The sequence below is a fragment of the Mustela nigripes genome, chromosome 13 (genome assembly GCF_022355385.1).
Source record: "Mustela nigripes isolate SB6536 chromosome 13, MUSNIG.SB6536, whole genome shotgun sequence".
Lineage (NCBI taxonomy): Eukaryota > Metazoa > Chordata > Mammalia > Carnivora > Mustelidae > Mustela > Mustela nigripes.
In genome coordinates this window covers 32021363-32041644 of record NC_081569.1, presented here as the reverse complement: position 1 = coordinate 32041644, position 20282 = coordinate 32021363, and the positions used below count along the sequence as shown (strand labels likewise).

Below are 20282 nucleotides of genomic sequence, written 5' to 3'. Positions count from 1 at the left end.
GGGAAGGGGCCCAGAGGAGCCCTCTGGTGGCTAGAAATGTTCTTGATGTTAACCTAGGTGGTGGTTTCAAATTTACTCATTCCTAAAAATTGAGCCGCGCACTTAAGATTTGTGCATTTTACTGTATTATACTCAATAAAGTGGGAAAAAAATAAAACCAAAAAACAAATGTGTTAAAGGCTCTCCATTGAGGGACTCCTGGGTCAAAGCCTCTGCCTTTGGCTCAGGTCATGATCCCAGGGTCCTGGGATAGAGCCCTGCATCGGGCTCTCTGCTCAGCAGGGAGCCTGCTTCCCCCTTTCTCTCTGACTGCCTCTCTGCCTACTTGTGATCTCTGTCAAATAAATAAATAAAATCTTAAAAAAAAAAAGGCTCTCCATTGAAAGACACTGAAGGAATGAGCACAGGCTCTTGTGTTCCACCTGGTTTCCATGTCACGGCAGAGTCCAGGGGCAACAAATCAAGCCCAGCGGCAAAATCTCCCACAGGAGTCAAAACCCACCTCTCTCCAGACGGGGTCCCGCCCCCTGGAGAACCCACTGACTGCCTCAGTGTTTCCCTTCCTGTCCTTCCTCACCCTTCTATAAACAAAGGTAGGCACATCCAACTCAATGCCAGGCAGCTACAGACACTTTTTTTAGAAGGGGAATCTCTATCACTTCTTAAGTCCTTATGGAGAGAAGCTCAGACAAACCTCCTCTTTTGCAAAGGCAGACCCAAAAGACCTAGGAGATAATAGTAAAGCAAGAAAGTAAACGCGTGTGGGACTTGAGGATAACCCAGGCAGTGAATGGAGTTCTGAATGGGTATTGTTATTCAATCCTTAGATTAGCTCTGGGACTGGACCAGTCACCCACAATGATAAGTGAAAAAAAAACAACAACTGAGGCTTGGAGAGAACCTGAACCCTGGTGTGACTCTACTTAACTCCCCCTAACTCTGGCCCTGCCATTCCCACCCCCTCAAAGGCCCCCCCACCCCGCCCCTGGAATGGCTGAACGATTCTGTTGTATTTCCTGTCCTCCAAGCAGAAATGCTTGAAGTCAAAAGTAGAAGGTCATGTGAGGAATCTGAAATCCTAGGGGTTTCTTGCCCTTTGGCCTATGTATGAATTCTCCCAGCTCACAGAGATATCGGGCCTTGATGGAAGGATGTGGTTCAGGACACTCTGCTCTAGAAATGACACCAGCTGGGCTGGTGCCTGAGAAGGAAAGAGTATGGCAAGTATGATCCAGCTTGAGCCCTTTCCACTTGAGCACTTAAGCTATTCTTTATTTTCTTTATATATAGATATAGATATATAGATACAGATAGAGCGGGGATGGGTGGCAGAGGAAGAGGGAGAGAGAGGGAGAATCCCAAGCAGTCTCTATGCCCAGCAGAGAGCCTGATGCAGGGCTCAATCCCATGACCCTGAGACCACGACTGGAGCCAAAATCAAGAGTCGGACCCCCCAACTGACTGTGCCACCCAGGTGCCCCATATTCTTGATGTTCTAAAAGCACCAGACTTGCCTGTTATTCGAGCCATCTAATGTCTATAATACCATTATACTATCCAGTTCCCTATCAAGAGTTTTCATCCATAAGGTTGAAAGGCCTGCATATAGAAAGCCTGAGCAAAGGCACTGTGGCAAGAAAGAAGGCTGAAATAGGGCCAGATAGGCCCTGGACATCTATCTACTCTAGTCATGCATCTCAGAACATAGGTGTGCAGAGTGGCCTACTGAAGTTCATGTGCTGGTACTGGTCTGGGATGTGTGAGCACAGCAATTCTATACCAGGGGAGATTGTTTGGGATCTCCAGGAGAAAGTCTTGGAGAAATAGACAAGGTACATAGGCAAGATGGCACATTTCTTGCCTGGATTAGCTGCTGTCAACCTGGCATCAATACCACCCCCTTCTAAGGTCTTGTCCTCACTGCAGAGATGCCAGGAACTACATTTCCCAGGATCCTCCCCCCCCCCATGGCTCCTTCATGGAAGGCAGGCACTCTCACATAAGCCTTGGAAGGTCAACGAGGAAGTCATTGCTGTCTGGAGGCAGTTGCAGCCAGCTGTGTGGGAAGGTAGATATTTCAGGCAGCCTTCTTTGAATTGCAGTAGCTTCCAGAAAGCTCTTTGGATCTTTTGGCTTAGGTCTGTGTTGGCTTTCTCGACCTTCTGTGGGAGCTTCCTGGATCTGTGTTTCTCCAGTTCTTCCAGTGTATATTATTAACCCCCTACTTCCTCTTTTATGTCCTCCTCACCTGAAAGACACTGAGTGGCTCTTGTTTTCCTCATACGATACAGAGTTGATCTCAGGATTTATTCAATATTTTGCTGTAAATTGGTCCCCTTGACATTCAAATGGGTAACATTGCATTTAGGGTTGTTGCTAGGAGAGGGGATACTGTGGAAGTTTTTTTGCCCTTAAAGCCAGTAAAGTCTTTGGTTATGAAGCACACAGAGATAGTCTCTGTGCATCTATCTGGGCCTTTCTTTTCAACTGCAATTTTCAGATTTGTGAGACAGTCATCCTCTTCCACCCTAAGGGACTATTTGATGGTAGGAAATACAAACAAAGACCCAAAGATGCCAAGAAGCATTGGGAAGGTTTGTTGATTTGGTTACCACAGGGGTACATTTTTAAAATTGCATTTCTAGGTTTTACTTGGCCAATTTAAGAAACCTGAAGAAATAATTCACTACCCTTATTGCTTTGACATTAATTTAATGCAAAAATGTAAACAATGCAAAAAAAATGGGAAGATGATCTCAGGATTTTAAAAACTGAGTAACTTTCCATTTCACCTGAGACCTAGTTTGGCATTTGGGAACCTCCAATCTCATTCAACCTTCTCATCCAACATTTAAGCAAGGGCACCTTTCATTAGGTGCTGGAGATCTAAGAGTCAGCAAGATAGCACATTTCTTGCCTTGGGAAGCTTTTATCAAACATTTATGTGACAGAGAGAGTGTGAGTGAGTGCACAATCCTATGGAGGGGAGCAACAGAGGGAGAGGGAGAAGCAGGTTTCCCACTGAGCAGGGAGCTCAGACATGGGGCTCAATCCCAGGACCCTCTGATCATGACCTGAGCGAGGCAGATGCTCAACAAACTGAGTCACCCAGATGCCCCTCAAACAGTTTTTTGATGCCATGAATACCGGGCACTGTTGAGAACATATCTAATCCAGCTGAAGGGGGAAGAGGAAATAACTGCCTTTTATGCTGAGACCCAAGAGTCAGTGGGAGTTATACAAAACCTGAGGAAGAGAGCTCATTTCCAGATGGGAAAGCGAACACCCAGAAATGGCTCATGACTTTCCCAAAGTCACACAGCATAGTGGCAGAAAGAAAATGACAACCTAGGGATGAATTAATTCCTGGGCCTCTACTAGCAGATGTTGCTGCTACTTCAGTCTTTTTGATGAGGATCCTAACCGTAGACTTACTGTCTTCACTGTCCGCCTAGCTCTAGGCTGATTAAAGAAAGTCTTAACACCTGGGGGCTAGCATCTACTACATAAAACGAGTTCTTGAATCTCACTTTCACTTAATTCAGCTGAGTTCCCATAATTACTGCTTCTGCACTTTGTAAACTTTGGGGGCTCAGTCCTTTCCTTAAAAGAAAAATCAGCTTAACAAAAATCACTGCTATTCCTTGGAATGGGATTGGAGTGAGTTGGGGCAGGAGCCAGGATGGTCAGAAAACAAACCACACATATTGCTGCTTCTGGAAGCTTTGTTCTTTAATGAGCCATGGAGTGATTTGTTCATCAAGCTGCTTTTGTGTAGCTGTATAGTGCATATTCGGAGTGACACAAACTGCACTTTCTACAGATGATGTTTTGCTCCCCCCCCAACAACAACAAAAAACAAAAACAAAAACAAAAAAACAACCAAAAAACCAACCCAAAAGGAAATTACAAAGTGCCTGTTGATTGCATCAGGAATGTAATCAGTTCTGTGGGTGAGATAAGTCATTCTTTTTATAGAATTATTTTGTTAAACAGTAAAATGATATTATATTTCACAGGATATGTCCTTTTACAATACATAGTCTTTTAAAAATTTACACTCAGCATACTTACTTATAAATTACTTTGAATCTATTAAAATAATACAATACTAATTTGTAATCCACACGTTTCCTCTAGTAAATGCAATTACTTGGTTCAAAAGGTGCCAACTTTTATATGGCCTAAGAGGGTTGATAATAGGTATTAATTATAAATGAATAGCAAGGTGATAGGTGCCTTCATGTGGCTTTTTTGAAAACACTTTTAACCAAGAAACCGATAAGACCTAATAGATCCATCTCCACAATTATTTTGCTGTTACCTTTTAACACCAAATCAAATATGGGAGTGGTTCCAGAAAAAAAGTGGTAAAATTATGAGGGGCACAGAAAGACTGAGGGCTCCCTCAAATGCCAAGGACTTACTACCAAGGCCGGTATTGTGTTATTGGGGGGACAGTGCTGGGAACTGTCACAAAATTATGAATAGACATAATGCATTTGTCAACACAGAACGATGCATGCCCACTGCCTAGCTTTCTTTTTAAAATTAAAACTCTCTTAGCTTTGAACACATCCTGAGAATCTCTTCTCTAGTTCACCAAAGTGCTTGTGAAAGGTACACATTCGTTATAGTTTAAAACAAAACACAAAAACAAAAAACCCCAACATGGCCCAGAGTCACTGAAGCGGGCCTGCAGAACCTTGCTGGACTTCCTCTTTTCAGCATGTTTCTGGGGCCCCCTCTTCTCTTCTCTGTCTTTGACAATGAAAACCACCCTCTGTCAAGAACACAGAGGTCTCCACTAACCTCCCAGCAGCAGGGTAAGAGCTGCAGCTGATTTCCAAAGCGTTAGAAGGTAGGGGCTCTGGTATCCCATCCCTGACTTCAGGTCCCTCTGTCTTTTCAGGGCCCGTACTGAGAACTCTGTATCTACCCTCTGTGTATCTAGAAGCCCAGAGTAGCAAAGGAATTAAAATGGCAGGAAGTGCATTACAACCTAAGTAGTCACCTCCCTGATCCTTGTTTAAACAAATTCACTTCACTTATGATACACAATGTAACCTTAAAATGATACTTCTCTGCTTCTATTACATCTTCCATGATAAGGGATAGCTAGCTTTAATTTGGAGAAGTGCAAATCCAGGCTTTGTTTGGGGCTGGAATGTGTGATACGAACAGAATTCCTCTGTATTTTGGAGTATGGGCTCCAAATGTGGGGCTGCCCCCTTGCTGCCACACAGGGATTTTTGTCTGTAGCATGTGAGATCAAAGAAAAGCAAAGCAGAAGCAATGGGCAGCACAGCTGCGATGTATATGAAGGTTACACATCTTCATTGTAAATGATTATAATACAGCATCACTTTGTGGTGACATAACTTTAACCACAGAGAGGACCAGTTAAGACCATATGGAAGAAGATACAGCACTTGGTTCTGACAGTTTTTAGGAGTTATGGCTTCATCTCTTTGTTAGGCCAACAGTACTTGTTATCCTATGAGAAGCAAAGCTTTCTTTCCTTCAAAGGGAGGGTCCCACACTTGCTCTTCATTCTTAGGATTGTGTGGATCTCTCCCCGCCCCCCCAGCCCTCCATTCTGGCACTTTGTTAAATGACTAGAAATCCACAAATCTAGCAACCAAAAAACAAGTATTTTTTATTTAATTTTATCCAAATTCAGGTTTCAGGTCCCTGAGAAATATAAAGTCTCTTAACATCCATTGCCTAGTTCTTATAAAGTGGCCTACAGGAGTAATTTTTTTTTTTCCAACTGCCAAAAACTTATTTTGCAAACAAACAAAGAAAATCTGCAAGAATTTAGAAGGGAGAACATACGCCAAAATGTGTTCTCTAGGCCGTTTCTTGGGGTCAAAGGAAATTATCCAACAAGGGTCATCTTTCTCATATGGTATTTAATCAATGTTCTGGAGCAAGTAGAGAGTAGTAGTCCATGCCCAGCAGGACACTACTCCCCTAGGAATACTGAAACGCCTGCATAGCCTGGCTTGGGGCCCTGGGCCCCAGAAGTCCCACTGGGACCTGACCATGCTGAGGGGTTGGGCTTTCCTCTAAGAAGATTCTCCAAAGTTCGATATTTAAAAGGCTTTAACATTTATTATTCCTCAGCATGAATAAGGTGGCAGATGTTTGTGGGATATAAAATCTCACACTTACTCACAACCATCATCATTCTGGAGATTTAAAAAGATTCCTTTCCCTAGCTCATTTCTGAAACCAAACCAGGGAGAGGTAAGTCTCCTGCTACCTTTAGCTGCCACTCAGATTGATGTTCTAAGCCTGACCTCTGGGGCTTGACAATAACCACTGAGGCAGTGACATGAGGTTCAGTGTTGTGTAACAGGAGAGAATCTGCCCTAACAAAGTCTTAACATTTCCACAACTTCAAATCGAAGTATGAAAAGAAAGAATAACCAAAATTCAGGTTACAGATGGTAAAGGCTCTTTTTCAGAACAGTGCACGTGGTAGTTAGACAAGATGCATTTAGTAACTTTAAAAATAAACATTTTCACATACTTATCTCAAGAAAGAGTATCATGTTTCATCTTCCATATATTATAAATAGCAAAAACAGATTTCTAATCCCACAAATGCTAAGAAGCTTAAAATGCTATTATAGCTCAGGTGTAGGGAGACACCCAGTGGTGAAAAAGATGGTCTGATTTTTCCCTCAACCCTGGGATAGTGGCTCCCACCCCTATCCAATTGCCCTTAATCTGTGGGAAGAAATTCCACCAGGAGGAGGGAAGCATAAGGTTAAAAAGAAATATGCATACTATACATATATATTTACAGTAAACTTCAGTAACCAGAATATTAACAAAAATAGCTTCAAGTAGTCCTTGATTTATTTTTTCATCTATTTAATACTGATGGTCTGAGGAAAAGAAGTTAGTTAGATGGTTATATTAAAAACTTTTCTTTTCTTTTTTTTTTTGGCAGCTTTCTGTTAACACTTATTCATGCAGTGTTGTGTATGAATGTTTTAGGAGAAGTGATTAGACGACCGGTCACATTACTTGTCTGAGTTTGTGGTGGAAATCCACCAGCAGATGAACAGGTTCGTATGTGATCTTCAGCTTATTAATCTATACAAAGAGGAAAGCCTGGGTGGATTAGGATGAGACCCTCATGTTTAGGGATCAACACGTCTCTGAGACACTTAAAAAAAATTAGAGGAACCTAATCCTAGGACCAGGAAGTCTGAGTACAGTAGGAAAACTGAAACTTCAGCCCATGCAATATATTTGGCAGGAAATAACCAGGAGTGAAACCAGCATTATTATGACACTGAACATCATCAAAAAACAAAACATGTACTCTCTTCTTCATCATGTAACCAGATGTCTGAGACATGCTCTGATGGCTTCATGGAAACAATTAGGTTTTTACTTTCCCCAGAATATAACATGGATTATTTCTCAAAAATCTTAAAATAGAGGGCTTAAGCTTTTTGTTTATAAATCCTTGGAAAAAAATTATATTCTACCCCAACTCCTAACTATCCCAAAATAAACCCAAAGGCTTTTGCTTTCGCAGTTAAGAAAGATTTATATGTTTTCTTCAAATGTCAAAAATCAGTGGTTCCCTCAGGCCCACCATGTTCCCCCCAGTTCAACACCCACCTCTGGGAAGGAAAAAAGGATGGAGGAAGAGGCAACTAGGAAGATCTCCACAACTGACCAAATCCCCAGGCCCCCGGTGGCTCTGTTTAGTGAACTCCCCAGTCAAATACAGCAGCCAAGGCACAGCTGGCACCATTCCCAGCAGGCTTCACAGAGGCCTTTCTGTTTCTGCAGGAGGCCCAGGAAATCAGCACACAAGTTCTTGGTTGTATGCTTGGGCAAGAGGCAGGACCACAATTAGGTTGGACTATTGTGGACAAGGGGATGGGAACAGGCCCCGAAGATGAGATGGGTTTACTACTCTGTAGCCATGAAGGAACACACAGCTGCCAGTTCAGACCATAAACTCATTATTTCCAAAGAGAGCTAGCTGTTGGGTGGAGCTGGAGTCTGGGTCCACAGTTTTCCTGCGGCCAGTCACAACTGTTCCCTCTGGAGTCTCTTTGGTTTTCTGAGGTGAGTTTTTCACATTCTTTAATTTCTGTTTGCCCTTTTCAGGGTTGAAGGTTCCTCTGCTGATGAACTGAGGCCTGTCTTCCAGGGATTTGGTCTGACCGAATGGCCCTTCCACTCCGAGGGCCTCGCCAGCTGATGCAGCTCGGTAGAAAGGAGATTTAGAATAAATCTGAAATCGTTTTCTGGTCCCATGAGAAGATGCAGTGTTAGATGAACATAAAGTAGAGAATGAAGAGTCTACTGAATCCAGAGAGTCTTGCTGCCTTTTTAGCTGCTTTCGTAACTTGCTTGAAGGTTCAGCTTTGCCAGCTGCCTTCAGGGAGCTAAGGACCAAGCTTCTCTCTAATTCAAAAGAAGAGATCAAAGCTCTAAGTGACAATTTCCTCTAAAGCAAATCATCCCATAATAATAGGTTTCACCATTCCTGTGTGATGGGTGGGCTGAGGTCTGAAGCATCCAGGCTGACCTACTCTGTCCACGGCCATAATCTGCGAAGTTACCTGTTTCTAAACATATCATTTAAGAATCAACCCCAAGAAGTCTGGAGGCTCAGGTCATGATCTCGGGGTCCTGGGATAGAGTCCCACATCGGGCTCCTTGCTTGGCAGGGAGCCTGCTTCTCTCGCTGTCTCTGCCTGCCTCTGCCTGCCTCTCTGCCTGCTTGTGTGTGCTCTCTCTCTCTCTCTGGCAAATTAAAAAACAAAAACAAAAAAATAATCAAAAAAACAAAAGCTAATGATAGTGACTAATACAACATAATAAAATTAAAAAATAAAATACTGCCAGGATATGTAGTAATTCTATGTCTCCCTGAGACACGCCACATAGTTAAATACCTCCTTTGGTATAAGCGCATCTCTCAGCAGGGCCCAACTCCTATCAACCACCCTTAGAACATGGATCATGGATCAGTAAGACAACATGTGTTGTAATTATTGGGTTTTCTCTGTGGTAAACAGAGAAGAAAACATTAAGTTGACAAAAAACTGCAAACATTAAATGTTGGGTCTGATGAACAATATATAATGGAAGCTTCACAAAGATCAGTATATTTGAACTCCTTAGAACTTTGTCACCTTCTCTCATAAGGTCAGGCATTCTTGAAAAGAATTTAGTCTTAGCCTGGGAATCCTTATTCCTCCCTTGCAAAACAAATCTGGACTCTTTGGTCTAATACGTTCATTTACCTGACTTCTCAGATATGGCACCTTCAGACTCAATATTCAAATTTTCTGAGCTATCAGCAGTCCCAATGGAAGCCTCAGACTCAAGGGTTTCATCATCAGAAGCACGGGGTTCCAGTACAAGCATCTCAAATGTTAGCTCCTCCCTGTAAGATATAATCAAGAAATACACCACTGTTTGATAAGAGGAGGAAGGAAGACAACAGGAAAAAAAGACTTACAATGAAAGAAATTTAAGTAGCAAAACAGTCACATTTCCTACTGTTCCCATCCAAAGTGGAGATAAAGACCGTAAGCCACAGTAATGATGGAGGCTACAAACACAGTCTGGGACCTATAACAGAGCAAAGAGTGAGCAGGGAAAAGATGCTGCAGCTGTAAGATATTTTGGTAAAATGAACTCTGGGCTGATAACCAGGAGATCAGGGTTCTAAACTCACTCTACACTCATATTAATGCATTGGCAAAAGTACTTTCCTGTCCCTGGACCTCAGCCCCCTCAACCACAAAACAAAGAGATGACATGAGATAATCTCTAGGATTCCTTCTAGCTCTTTAACTATTTTCCATGAACTGGCACTAACGACGAAGTAAAACGTCATTGATCTTTTCTGTCTTTTGCCTCTTATGCCACCTCCACTCACAGCATTCTCTACTCCTCTTCATCAGGCACCCAACCTACCTCTCAATTGTGCCCCTTGTTCCTTCAAGTCTTGGACTTGGTTGCTAATCTTGCTTTCCCGCTACTACTTGATGTCACCTGATCTGTCAATAAACATCTTCGTAAAAGCTCACCTCAGTACTCTCACACTAAAGTGTCCTTGTGTCTGCTACTTCTAACAATCTTTCCCTCACATTATGTGGGCAATCTCTCCAATGTGCAGATCTTAGAGTTTGTCACTACCTGGAAATATACTAGCTCTGAGTCCGCAACTGGCCACAATTTCTTTATCCTTCCAATTCTTACTCCCTTTCTCATCAAATCTCCTCTCTTTCAGAGCCTTCTTAGCTCTGCTTCCACTCTACGTAGCTCAAACTATATTCTCCAGTGACATTTTCATCAAAGCTGAGTGAGGTCCTCTTTTCAAATTAGATAGCTAGCCCCTGGTCAAGGTGCACAACCTCTGCCTTATCGAGCTCTGTACAGCTGAGTCCCAGCTGCTTTCTTAGCTTACCAAAATTCTAGAATCACTCCTGACAGGCAAAACGTATTTTAACAGACTCAGATGTCCCCTAATGCATCAATCTCTTAGATCCTGAAACTCAGAAACAAAAATCCCCTTAAAACTTTAGAGCCTTTTTTGTCCATAAGAACCAATACACAGTAGCCTCAAAAAGAACCATAGCATGTCTGTACTATCCCCAAGATGTAGTGTTATTGTTACTTAACCTTGCTCTAGTGATGGTAGAGGGCAGAGAGCTGCCTATCTGCTTCTCTCCTAAATTGCCACCAATTTTCCCACCTATTATCCCAGCACCCACTAGAATTGCTGCCTTACCCTGACCATCCTGTTGGTGGCCCCATAGTTATATTGATCTTCAGATAATAACCTTCTTTAGTTCTCGTTTTTTGTTTTGTTTTTAAGATTTTATTTATTTATTTGTCAGACAGAGAAAGCAAACACAAGGAGGGAGAGCAACTGGCATAGGGAGAAGCAGGCTCCCCACCCAGCAAGGAGCCCTATACAGAACTCAAGCTGAAGTCAGACACTTGTGACTGAGCCACCAAGATGTCCCACTTTAGGGAGTTCTGAATGACACTCATTCTTGAAAGGGACTTTTGTCTTAGCCTAGGAATCCTTACTCCTCCTTTGAAAGACCAACCTGTTCAATGAGGCTGATCTCAGACCTGTTCGGAGACCTGGCTAAGACTGACACACCTTATCGCAGTCACCAGCACTGTTACTCAAGAAGCTTCAGGTACACCTGCTCATGGAGCTTCCCTCATTGAGGTTACAACTCTTCATGCTCTTACCTGAGTCCAGGCAACATGTCTTTTCCATGTATTTGCATCTCCTGTATTACCGGATACAGTGCTTGGTACATAGGGGATGTTTAATAAAAAAGGAAAAACCAAGAGAGCACAGAATGCAGAAAATGAAAACAGGTAACGACTGGTGGCTCCCTTTCCTCCTGGAAACTTACTTCTCCTTCTGTAGGTTTTCAATCTGCTCAGTCAGTACTCTCTCCTCTTGCTGCATGGCTGCTTGCTGTTGTTCTGTGATGTCAGTCTCCACAGTGGCTTCACTAGTCAAGGTCTCTTCTGGGACATCAGACATGGAGGGCAACCGGACCACAACAGGAGAGGATGGACTTGGATAGTTTCCTCGACGAAGTCGCCCCTTTCCCTGCAAAGAAAAATATGCGTTAGCAGTAAATTGAGTGACTGCATTAGGTATATGCAGCCTGTTCAGAACAGCAAGTTTGTGTACTTCCATCAAACCAGGTAAATGGTAGGAAACATTCTGCAAGGCTCAGATATTTAGAAGATACTGTCCATCAAACACATTTAGTTTAAGTATTTCTTTCAGTAGCACTAGAAAATGGATACTTTGGTAGGTGGCACTGTGGGAACACATTATGCACTGAGAGGAGAGATTCTTCACTTAATATAAGCTTTGTCCACTCCAAACAAGTATCCATACCTGGCTATTTAAATTTAGTTAAAATTAAATAAATGTAAAATTTTAGTTCTGTACTCATACTAGTCACATTTCAAGCGCTCAATTGTCACAGGAGGCTAGTGGCTACCATACTGTAATACTGCAAGATACAGAACATTTCCATCCAAAAAGGTCTGACAGACAATGCTGCTCCGTAACTTTAACCTTGGAATGTACAATCTCTCTAGGAAGACTACAGAAACATGTCCTGAAAAGTCAGTTTCATTAAAAAAAAAAAAGTCATTTATATATTACAGGATGCGTGTGAGAGAGATTCTCTGAGAGCACCTCAAGAAATTTCCTTTTTGAGATTAGGGCGGAAGGGAAAATCTCATTGCTTTTAATTTAGTTACCTTGTATATGACTTTAGCTTCTGATAATAGCAGACTAGGTATTTCAGATTAAACCTCCTTCTGAGAGCACCTGGACCAAACATTAAAAACCCATAATAGGGGTGCCTGGGTGGCTTAGTGGGTTAAGCCTCTGCCTTTGGCTCAGGTCATGATCTCAGGGTCCTCGGATTGAGCCCACATCAGGCTCTCTGCTTGGCAGGGAGCCTGCTTCCCCCTCTCTTTCTGCCTGCTGCTCTGCCTACTTGTGATCTCTCTCTCTTTCTCTGTCAAATAAATAAATAAATAAAATCTTAAAAAAAACAAAACCAAAACCAAAATATTCTTGAAGGCACCAGAGAGCTAGTTAATAAAGCAAACAAAAGAGAGGCTAGTTCAGCATTCAGGGCTAATCTAAATTTAAGAAGATGTGGCTGAGAATCTGAGCAGAGTTTCTGACAGACTACAGCAGGGGTTAGCAAACCATGGCTCTGGGCCAAATCTGGGGCCTTGTGACTGATTTTGAAAATAAATCTTTACAGAAATACATTCATGCTCATTAATTCACACATTGTCTAGGCTCTTCTGAAAAACAGCTGCAGCACTGATTGTTGCATCAAAGACCTTATGGTCCACAAAGCCTTATATTTACTCTCTGGTCCTTTAAAGAAGAAGTTTGCCAATCCCTGGGGTAGAGATAAAAACTGGAGCACACAAGGGTATGGACTGTTGCCTGGTAAAACTTCCATGCCTGACGCTGAGATCCCCAAGGTTTGCATCTTAAACAAGGGTAAGCTGAAATAAAAGTCTTTGTGGACCCTGTAGCTTCAAGTCATTTGAATGGTTCTGAAAATTTAAGTCCTAAAACCGGATTAAAGTAACCCCAGATTGCAAGAGCCCTAGAACCTGACAAAAAAAAAAATGAAAACACACTTTGGAGGAAAATCATGTCCTCTCAGTCCTCAAAATACTTCTACAAATAGTTTTTCAAATACGATGTATGACACATAATCAAAGGTAACTAAGCACAAAAGGAGACAAGACAATGTAAATGAAAACAACAAAACCCAGAAACTTTCAATGACTCCAGATACTGTGGCTATCAGACAGACTTAAAATAATCATGCCGAAGGAGAGAGAAAGAGTTGAAATGGTAGACTGGAAGTTAAATCAGAAGAAAACAAAGAATCAAGCAGAAAATAATTTTTTTCCTGAAAAAACTAGGAAAAGAAGGTAAAAAGTTAGAAAGGACAAAATAAAAAGATCAACCATATGTAGAAAGAATACCAGAAGAGGAGAGAGATCCTGTAGGATACTAAAGAGATAATGACAGAGCATATTTCAAAACCAATTAAATATATCAACCTACTGACTGAAGAAAGCATTCAAACTCTAAGGAAGATAAACAGAAAGAAGTCCACACATAGAAACAACTGCTAAAAATAAAAGGCAAGAGATAATCTTAAGATTTATTTATGACAGACTGAGAAAGTAAGAGCATGAGCTGTGGGGAGGAGCGGAGGGAGACAGACAAGCGACTCTTGGTCTGTGATGAGCATGGAGTCTGAGATAGGGCTTGACCCTGAGATCATGACCTGAGCTGAAATCAAGAGTCAGGATGCCTAACCAAGCCACGCAGGCACTCTAAGGTAAGAGATAATCTTAAAAGTAGTCAGAAAAAAAAGTATACCTGCAACAAGGACACAACATTAATATTCAAAAATATTCAGTTAAAATTCTAAATACTAATAATGAAGTAGCAGAAAGAGAAATTAAGAACACAATTCCATTTTCAATAGCACCTAAAAGAATAAACTACCTGGGAATAAACTTAACCAAAGAGGTGAAAGACCTGTACTCCAAAAACTACATAATACTGATGAAAGAAACTAAGATGACACAAACAACTGGAAAATACATTCATGCTCATGGATTGGAAGAATTAATATTGCTAAATGTCCATATTACCCAAAGCAATCTACAGATTCAATGCAATCTCTCTCAAAATGGCAACAGCATTTTTCAAAGAACTAAAACAAATACTAAAATTTCTAGGGAATCATTAAAGACCCTGAATAGCCAAAGCTATATTGAGAAAGAAGAACAAAACTGGAGGTATCACAATTCCAGATTTCAAGATACTACAAAGCTGTAGTAATAAAAAAACAGTATGGTACTTGTACAAAAACAGACACAAAGATCAATGGAACATAACAGAGTCCAGAAATAGACCCATGCTTATATGGTCAATTAATTTACAACAAAGGAAGCAAAAATATATGACAGGGTTAAAAGACCATCTCTTCAGCAAATGGTGCTGCGGTAACTAGACAGTTACATGCAAAAGAATGACCTGGACCACTTTCTCACATCAGACACAAAAAATTAACTCCAAATGTATTAAAGACCTAAATGTAGACCTGAAACCATAAAAACTCCTAGAAGAGAACACAGATAATAATTTCTCTGACATTGGCCATGGCAACATTTTCCTAAATATGCCTCCTAAGGTAAGGGAAACAGAAGCAAAAATAAATAAATACTAGGACTACATCAAAATAAAAAGCCTTTGTATAGTAAAGGAAACCAGCAACAATACAAAAAAGGCAACCTACTGATTGTGAGAAGATATATTCAAATCATCTATCCAATAAGGGATTAATATCCAAAGTATATATGGTACTTATACAACTCAAAACCAAAAAACCACAAACAACCCAATTAAAAAGTGGACAGAGGACCTGAATGGACATTTTTCCAAAGAAGATCTACAGATGGCCTATAGACATGTGAAAAAATACTCAAGATCACTTATCATCAGGAAAATGCAAATCGAAACCACAAGGAGATATCCTCTTGCTTCTGTCAGAATGGTTAGAATCAAAAAGACAAGAAATAACAAGTATTGGCAAGACTATGGAGAAAAAGGAACCTTCTTACATCAATGGTGGGAATGCAGACTGGTCCAGCCACTTTGGAAAACAGTATGGAGGTTCCTCAAAAACATAAAAGTAGGACAACCATATGATCCAGTCATTCCTCCACTGGATATGCATTCAAAGAAAATGAAAACACTAATTTGAAAAGATATATGCAACCTTATGTTAATTGCAGCATTAATTTACAAATTACGTAGGCAGCCCAAGTGTCCACTGATTGATAAATGGATAAAAAAGTAATGGAATATATGCAGTCATAAAAAAAGGATGAGATCTTGCCATTTGTGACAACATGGATGGAACCAGAGGGTATCCTGCTAAGTGAAAAAGTCAGATAAAGACAAATTCATGATTTCACTTATATGTGGAATCTAAAAAATAAAGCAAATGAATCAACAAAAAGAATCAGATCTTTTAAATGTAGAGAACAAACCAATGGTTGCCAGAGGAAAGAGGGCAAAGTGATGAGTTAAGAGAAGTAGGAGATCCAGGCTGGAAAGTACAGCACAGGGTACCTAGTCAGTGGTACTGTAACTACCTGCAATAGCACTGCGTAAAATATATGTGTTGAATTACTATGCTGTACACATGAAACTAATGTAATATTGTATATGTTAACTATATTCAAAAAAATGTTAACTGAGTTATGAAAAAACTACATCTACACATGCAACAAAAATAAACTATTTGGTAAAAGGTTACTTTTCCACAGAAATAATGGAAAGCAAAATATAATAGATGCTATTTTTATAGTGATGTAAGGAAAGAAACTGCCAATCTATGATTTTACACCAAGCAAAACCACCTTCAAGAATTAAGTTGAAATAATGATACTTTTACACAGACTAAGATACAATTACAAATACAATCACCAATACAATTGCACTAAAGGGATATAAAAAAGAGAAATAAAAAGAGAAAATAAAAATAATAAAAAGAGAAATTGGGGTGATAAATAAAGAACAAGGAAAAGAAAATATATGAGTAATTTTGAATGAATACTGACTACATAAAACATAAGAATAATGTGGATTTAAAGTATACAAATAATTAAAAATAACAAGAGCAACCACATCATATATAATATATAATATAATAACAGCTGAAGCATATGTAATTCCTTATATCATCGAAGATAAAAGTACAAATTAACAGACTTTGATAGTCATAGATTTATGTTATAATCTTTAGGTTAACTATTTAAAAAAGAGTAAAAAAGTATAAAACTAGCAACTAACAAAAGAAAAAAATGGAATAAAAAGTAATCAAAAGAAAAAGGCAAAACAAAACAGAACAAAAACAAAAAGAAACCCCAAAAAGGCAATAAAGAAAAGGAACATGTTATCAGGTAGGAATAATAAAACACACAAAATAAAATAGCAGATTTGGGACGCCTGGGTGGCTCAGTTGGTTAAGCAGCTGCCTTCGGCTCAGGTCATGATCCCAGCATCCTGGGATCGAGTCCCACATCGGGCTCCTTGCTCAGCAGGGAGCCTGCTTCTCCCTCTGCCTCTACCTGCCATTCTGTCTGCCTGTGCTCGCTCTCTCCCCCTCTCTCTCTCTGATAAATAAATAAAAAATCTTTAAGAAAAAAAATAAAATAAAATAAAATAGCAGATTTAAATCCCAATATATTAGGGATTACATTAAATGTAAATAGATTAAATGCACTTGTTAAAATCTGAAGACTGTCAGAGTGTCTTAATAAAGAAAACCCAACTATATGAAATTTATTAGGGGCACATATAAAACATTAGAATTTAGAAAGCTGAAAGTAAAAAGATAGGAATAAAAGACCCAGCATGTTTAATCAAAAGAAAACTGGTGTAGCTAAATAAGTTCCAGGCAAAGTAAATTTTAAGGTAAGAAGTGTTAATTTGTGATGAAGAGGGTTATTTCACAATGACAAAAGCTCAAATTATGAAGAAGGTAGGTTTCCAAATTTGGAAGTACCTCAGAAATGGCTTCTGAAAGTTTAAAGTAACATATTGACAGAAATAATCAAAGAAACAGACAATGCTTTAACTACCACAGAAAAAACAAATTTGTATACACAAATCAATAAAGCAACTTGATATATATTAAGTGACATAATAGACATATAAGAACCCAGTATCTAACAACTTCAGAATATTCTCTCTCTCTCTTTTTAAGAGATTTTATTTATTTATTTGACAGAGATCACAAGTAGGCGTGGTGGGCAGGGGGAAGCAGGCTCCCTGCTGAGCAGAGAGCCCAATGTGGGGTCTTGATCCCAGGACCCTGGGACCATGACCTAAGCCGATGGCAGAGGCTATAACCCACTGAGGCACCCAGGTGCCCAGAATATTCTTTATTTTAAAACATATACAGTAAGAAAATAAATTTCCAAGGGGTTAAAAAATTTACCTGACCTTTAAAGTAATTTATAATAAGTTTTCTGGTAGTGTCATCACAAAGAGAAAACTAAAAATCCCTATAAATTCAGAAATTAAGAAATAGACTTTTTAAAATATCCAAGGATGCCTGGGTGGCTCAGTCGGTTAAGCCACTGCCTTGGGCTCAGGTCATGATCCCAGGGTCCTGGGATTGAGTCCCACATCCGGCTCCTTACTCAGCAGGGAGCCTGCTTCTCTCTCTGCCTCTGCCTGCCACTCTGCCTGCTTGTGCATGTGCGCGCACTCTCGCGCACACGCTCTCTCTCTCTGACAAATAAATAAATAAAATCTAAAAAAAATATATCCATGGACAAAGAAAAAAATCACAATGGAAATTAGAAATTATTTTGAACAACAGTATCAAAATATATGAGATACACTTTAATACTGCCTACCCTAAAGTTACAGCCTTACATGCATACATTAGAAAAGAAGAAAGGCTAAAAATTAAAGAGATAAGCACCAATTTCAGGAAACTAGGTAAAGAGTAACAAAGTAGACCAAAGGAGAAAAAAGGAAACAAAGATAAGAGTAAGTGAACATTAGAAAAAAAGAGGATCAAAGCCAATATGTAACTTTTTAAAAAGACTAATAAGAAGTTTAAAACCCTGGCAAGACTGATGAAGAAAAATTAAGAATTCACAGATAACCAAAGGCAGGAATGAAAAGAGGGACACTATTATAAATCTTGTAGATAAAAAAGTTAAGAAGCTACTATGAACAATTTTATGTCAGGAAATCTGAAAGTTTATATGAACTGGAGAACTTCTATAAAAATCCAAGTAATTAATTCTGTCAAACAATAAATTTTAAAATGTGAAAAATCTTATAAATTCAATCTACAATTTAAAACTTTTCCATAAAGAAAATTATGGGCCCAGATGATTTTACCAGCAAACAAGAAGACAAATTTTTCCACACAAGTTTTTTTTTTTTTTAAAAAGAACGCTTGCCCAACTCATTTTCAGAGGCCAGCATTCCCTTGATATCAAGACATAACAGGGATATTAAAAGCACTATTATAATTTTACTCATTACCACAGGTGTAAAAATCCTAAAAACATACTATAAACCTATTCAAGCAATATATAAGAAGGATATTACTGTAAGACTAGTTGATTCATTGCGGTAATATGTAAATTATGGTTTAACATTAGAAATGCACTCTGTGTGTGTGTCAATAAAATACATACAGTAACAGCAATTTATAAAATTCAACATAAAATCACAGTAACAATTCTTAAAAAGACAAGAATAAAAGGAAACACACTTAAGAAGTGTCTACAAAAATTCTATAGCAAACATTATACTTTGTGGTAGAAGACTGAAAGCTTGCCACTCAGACTGGAAACATGCCAAGAATGATCCCTATCAGCACTTCCTTTCTACAGGATACTGGAGGTTCTAGCTTATGTAAGAAAGAGAAATAAAAGGCAAAAAGACTGTAAAAGGCCAAAGGAAGCTATCATTATTCATGAACAATATGCCTGTAGAGGCAGAAAATCTAAGGAAAGTGAGTTGAAAAAGGTCATCAGACAAGGAGAAAAAATGTGTAAGGTCACTACACACAAAACTTTAAAACATTTTTGAGAGGAACTGGTCTAGATGGAGAGAGAAATCATGTTCATGGATGGGAACGATATTGTAAAAATGTCAATTCTATCTAAAGCAATCATTAGTTCAAAGGAATCTCAGTAAAAATTCCAAGAGAATTTTTGTGAAGCCGATTCATAAAGAGCCAAGAATAATCAAACACAATTAAAGAAGAAGGTAGGATGACTTGTTCCAGCAGATTATTTTTAGAATGCTGTATTAATTTAAAAACCTGGTATTGGTACAAAGTCAAAACAGAGAGCATAGAAACAGATCAATGCACATATAGACTCTTGATTTATAATAAAAGGGGAACTTCATGACAGTATGAAAATAATTTTTTAGTTAATTATTATTATTATTATTATTATTTTATTATTATATTTTTAAAGGTTTTATTTATTTATTTGACACACACACAGAGATCACAAGTGGCCAGAGAGGCAGGCAGAGAGAGAGGCGTAAGCAGGCTCCCTGCTGAGCATGGAGCCCAATGTGGGGCCCACTGAGCCACCCAGGCGCCCCTATTATTATTATTTTAGAGCAAGAAAGCAAGCAAGCCGGGGAGGCAGTTTGGGGGTGAGAGAGAGAGATAATCTTAAGCAGCCTCCTTACAAGGTGCAGAGCCCAATGTGGGGCGAGGTCTGATGACTCTGTGCTGAAATCAAGGAGTCAGACGCTTAACTGACTGAGCCACCGAGGCACTCCAAGAATATTTTTTAAATAAATGGTTCTGGAAAAACTGGATATCCATGGGGAAATATAAAGATCACTGCCTAAAAGGTGAGGGAAGCATTCAAGAGTAAAGGGAAGAGCCTACACACCTGACAGCCAAAGGCAATGCATGGTCCTTGACTGGACATTGGTTTAAAGAAAATCATTATAAAGGATACTTGGTGAAACTTTAATATGGACTGTGTATTATATAACAGTCTTGTGTCAATGTCACATTTCCTGATCGTCAACTACACTGGGTGTGGTTAAATAAAATGCCTTTGGTCTTATGATACACATGCTGAGGTATTTAGGGGTAAACTGTCATAAACTCTGAAAT

General features: G+C 39.5%; 1 protein-coding gene across 4 annotated transcripts in view; it reads right to left on the bottom strand.

The window, feature by feature from the left end:
• Positions 1-3711: 3711 nt before the first annotated feature.
• The window catches only part of MYO9A (myosin IXA), a 283835-nt gene continuing 267264 nt past the window's right edge, over positions 3712-20282 (bottom strand). For all 4 annotated transcript variants that reach the window (XM_059371925.1, XM_059371927.1, XM_059371928.1 and 1 more), the window contains 3 exons: positions 11433-11635; positions 9291-9433; positions 3712-8445 (listed from right to left, as the gene is read on the bottom strand). In XM_059371925.1, the coding sequence (XP_059227908.1) occupies positions 7982-8445; positions 9291-9433; positions 11433-11635 (810 nt within the window). In that variant the 3' untranslated portion in view covers positions 3712-7981. The remainder of the gene's footprint in view (positions 8446-9290; positions 9434-11432; positions 11636-20282) is intronic.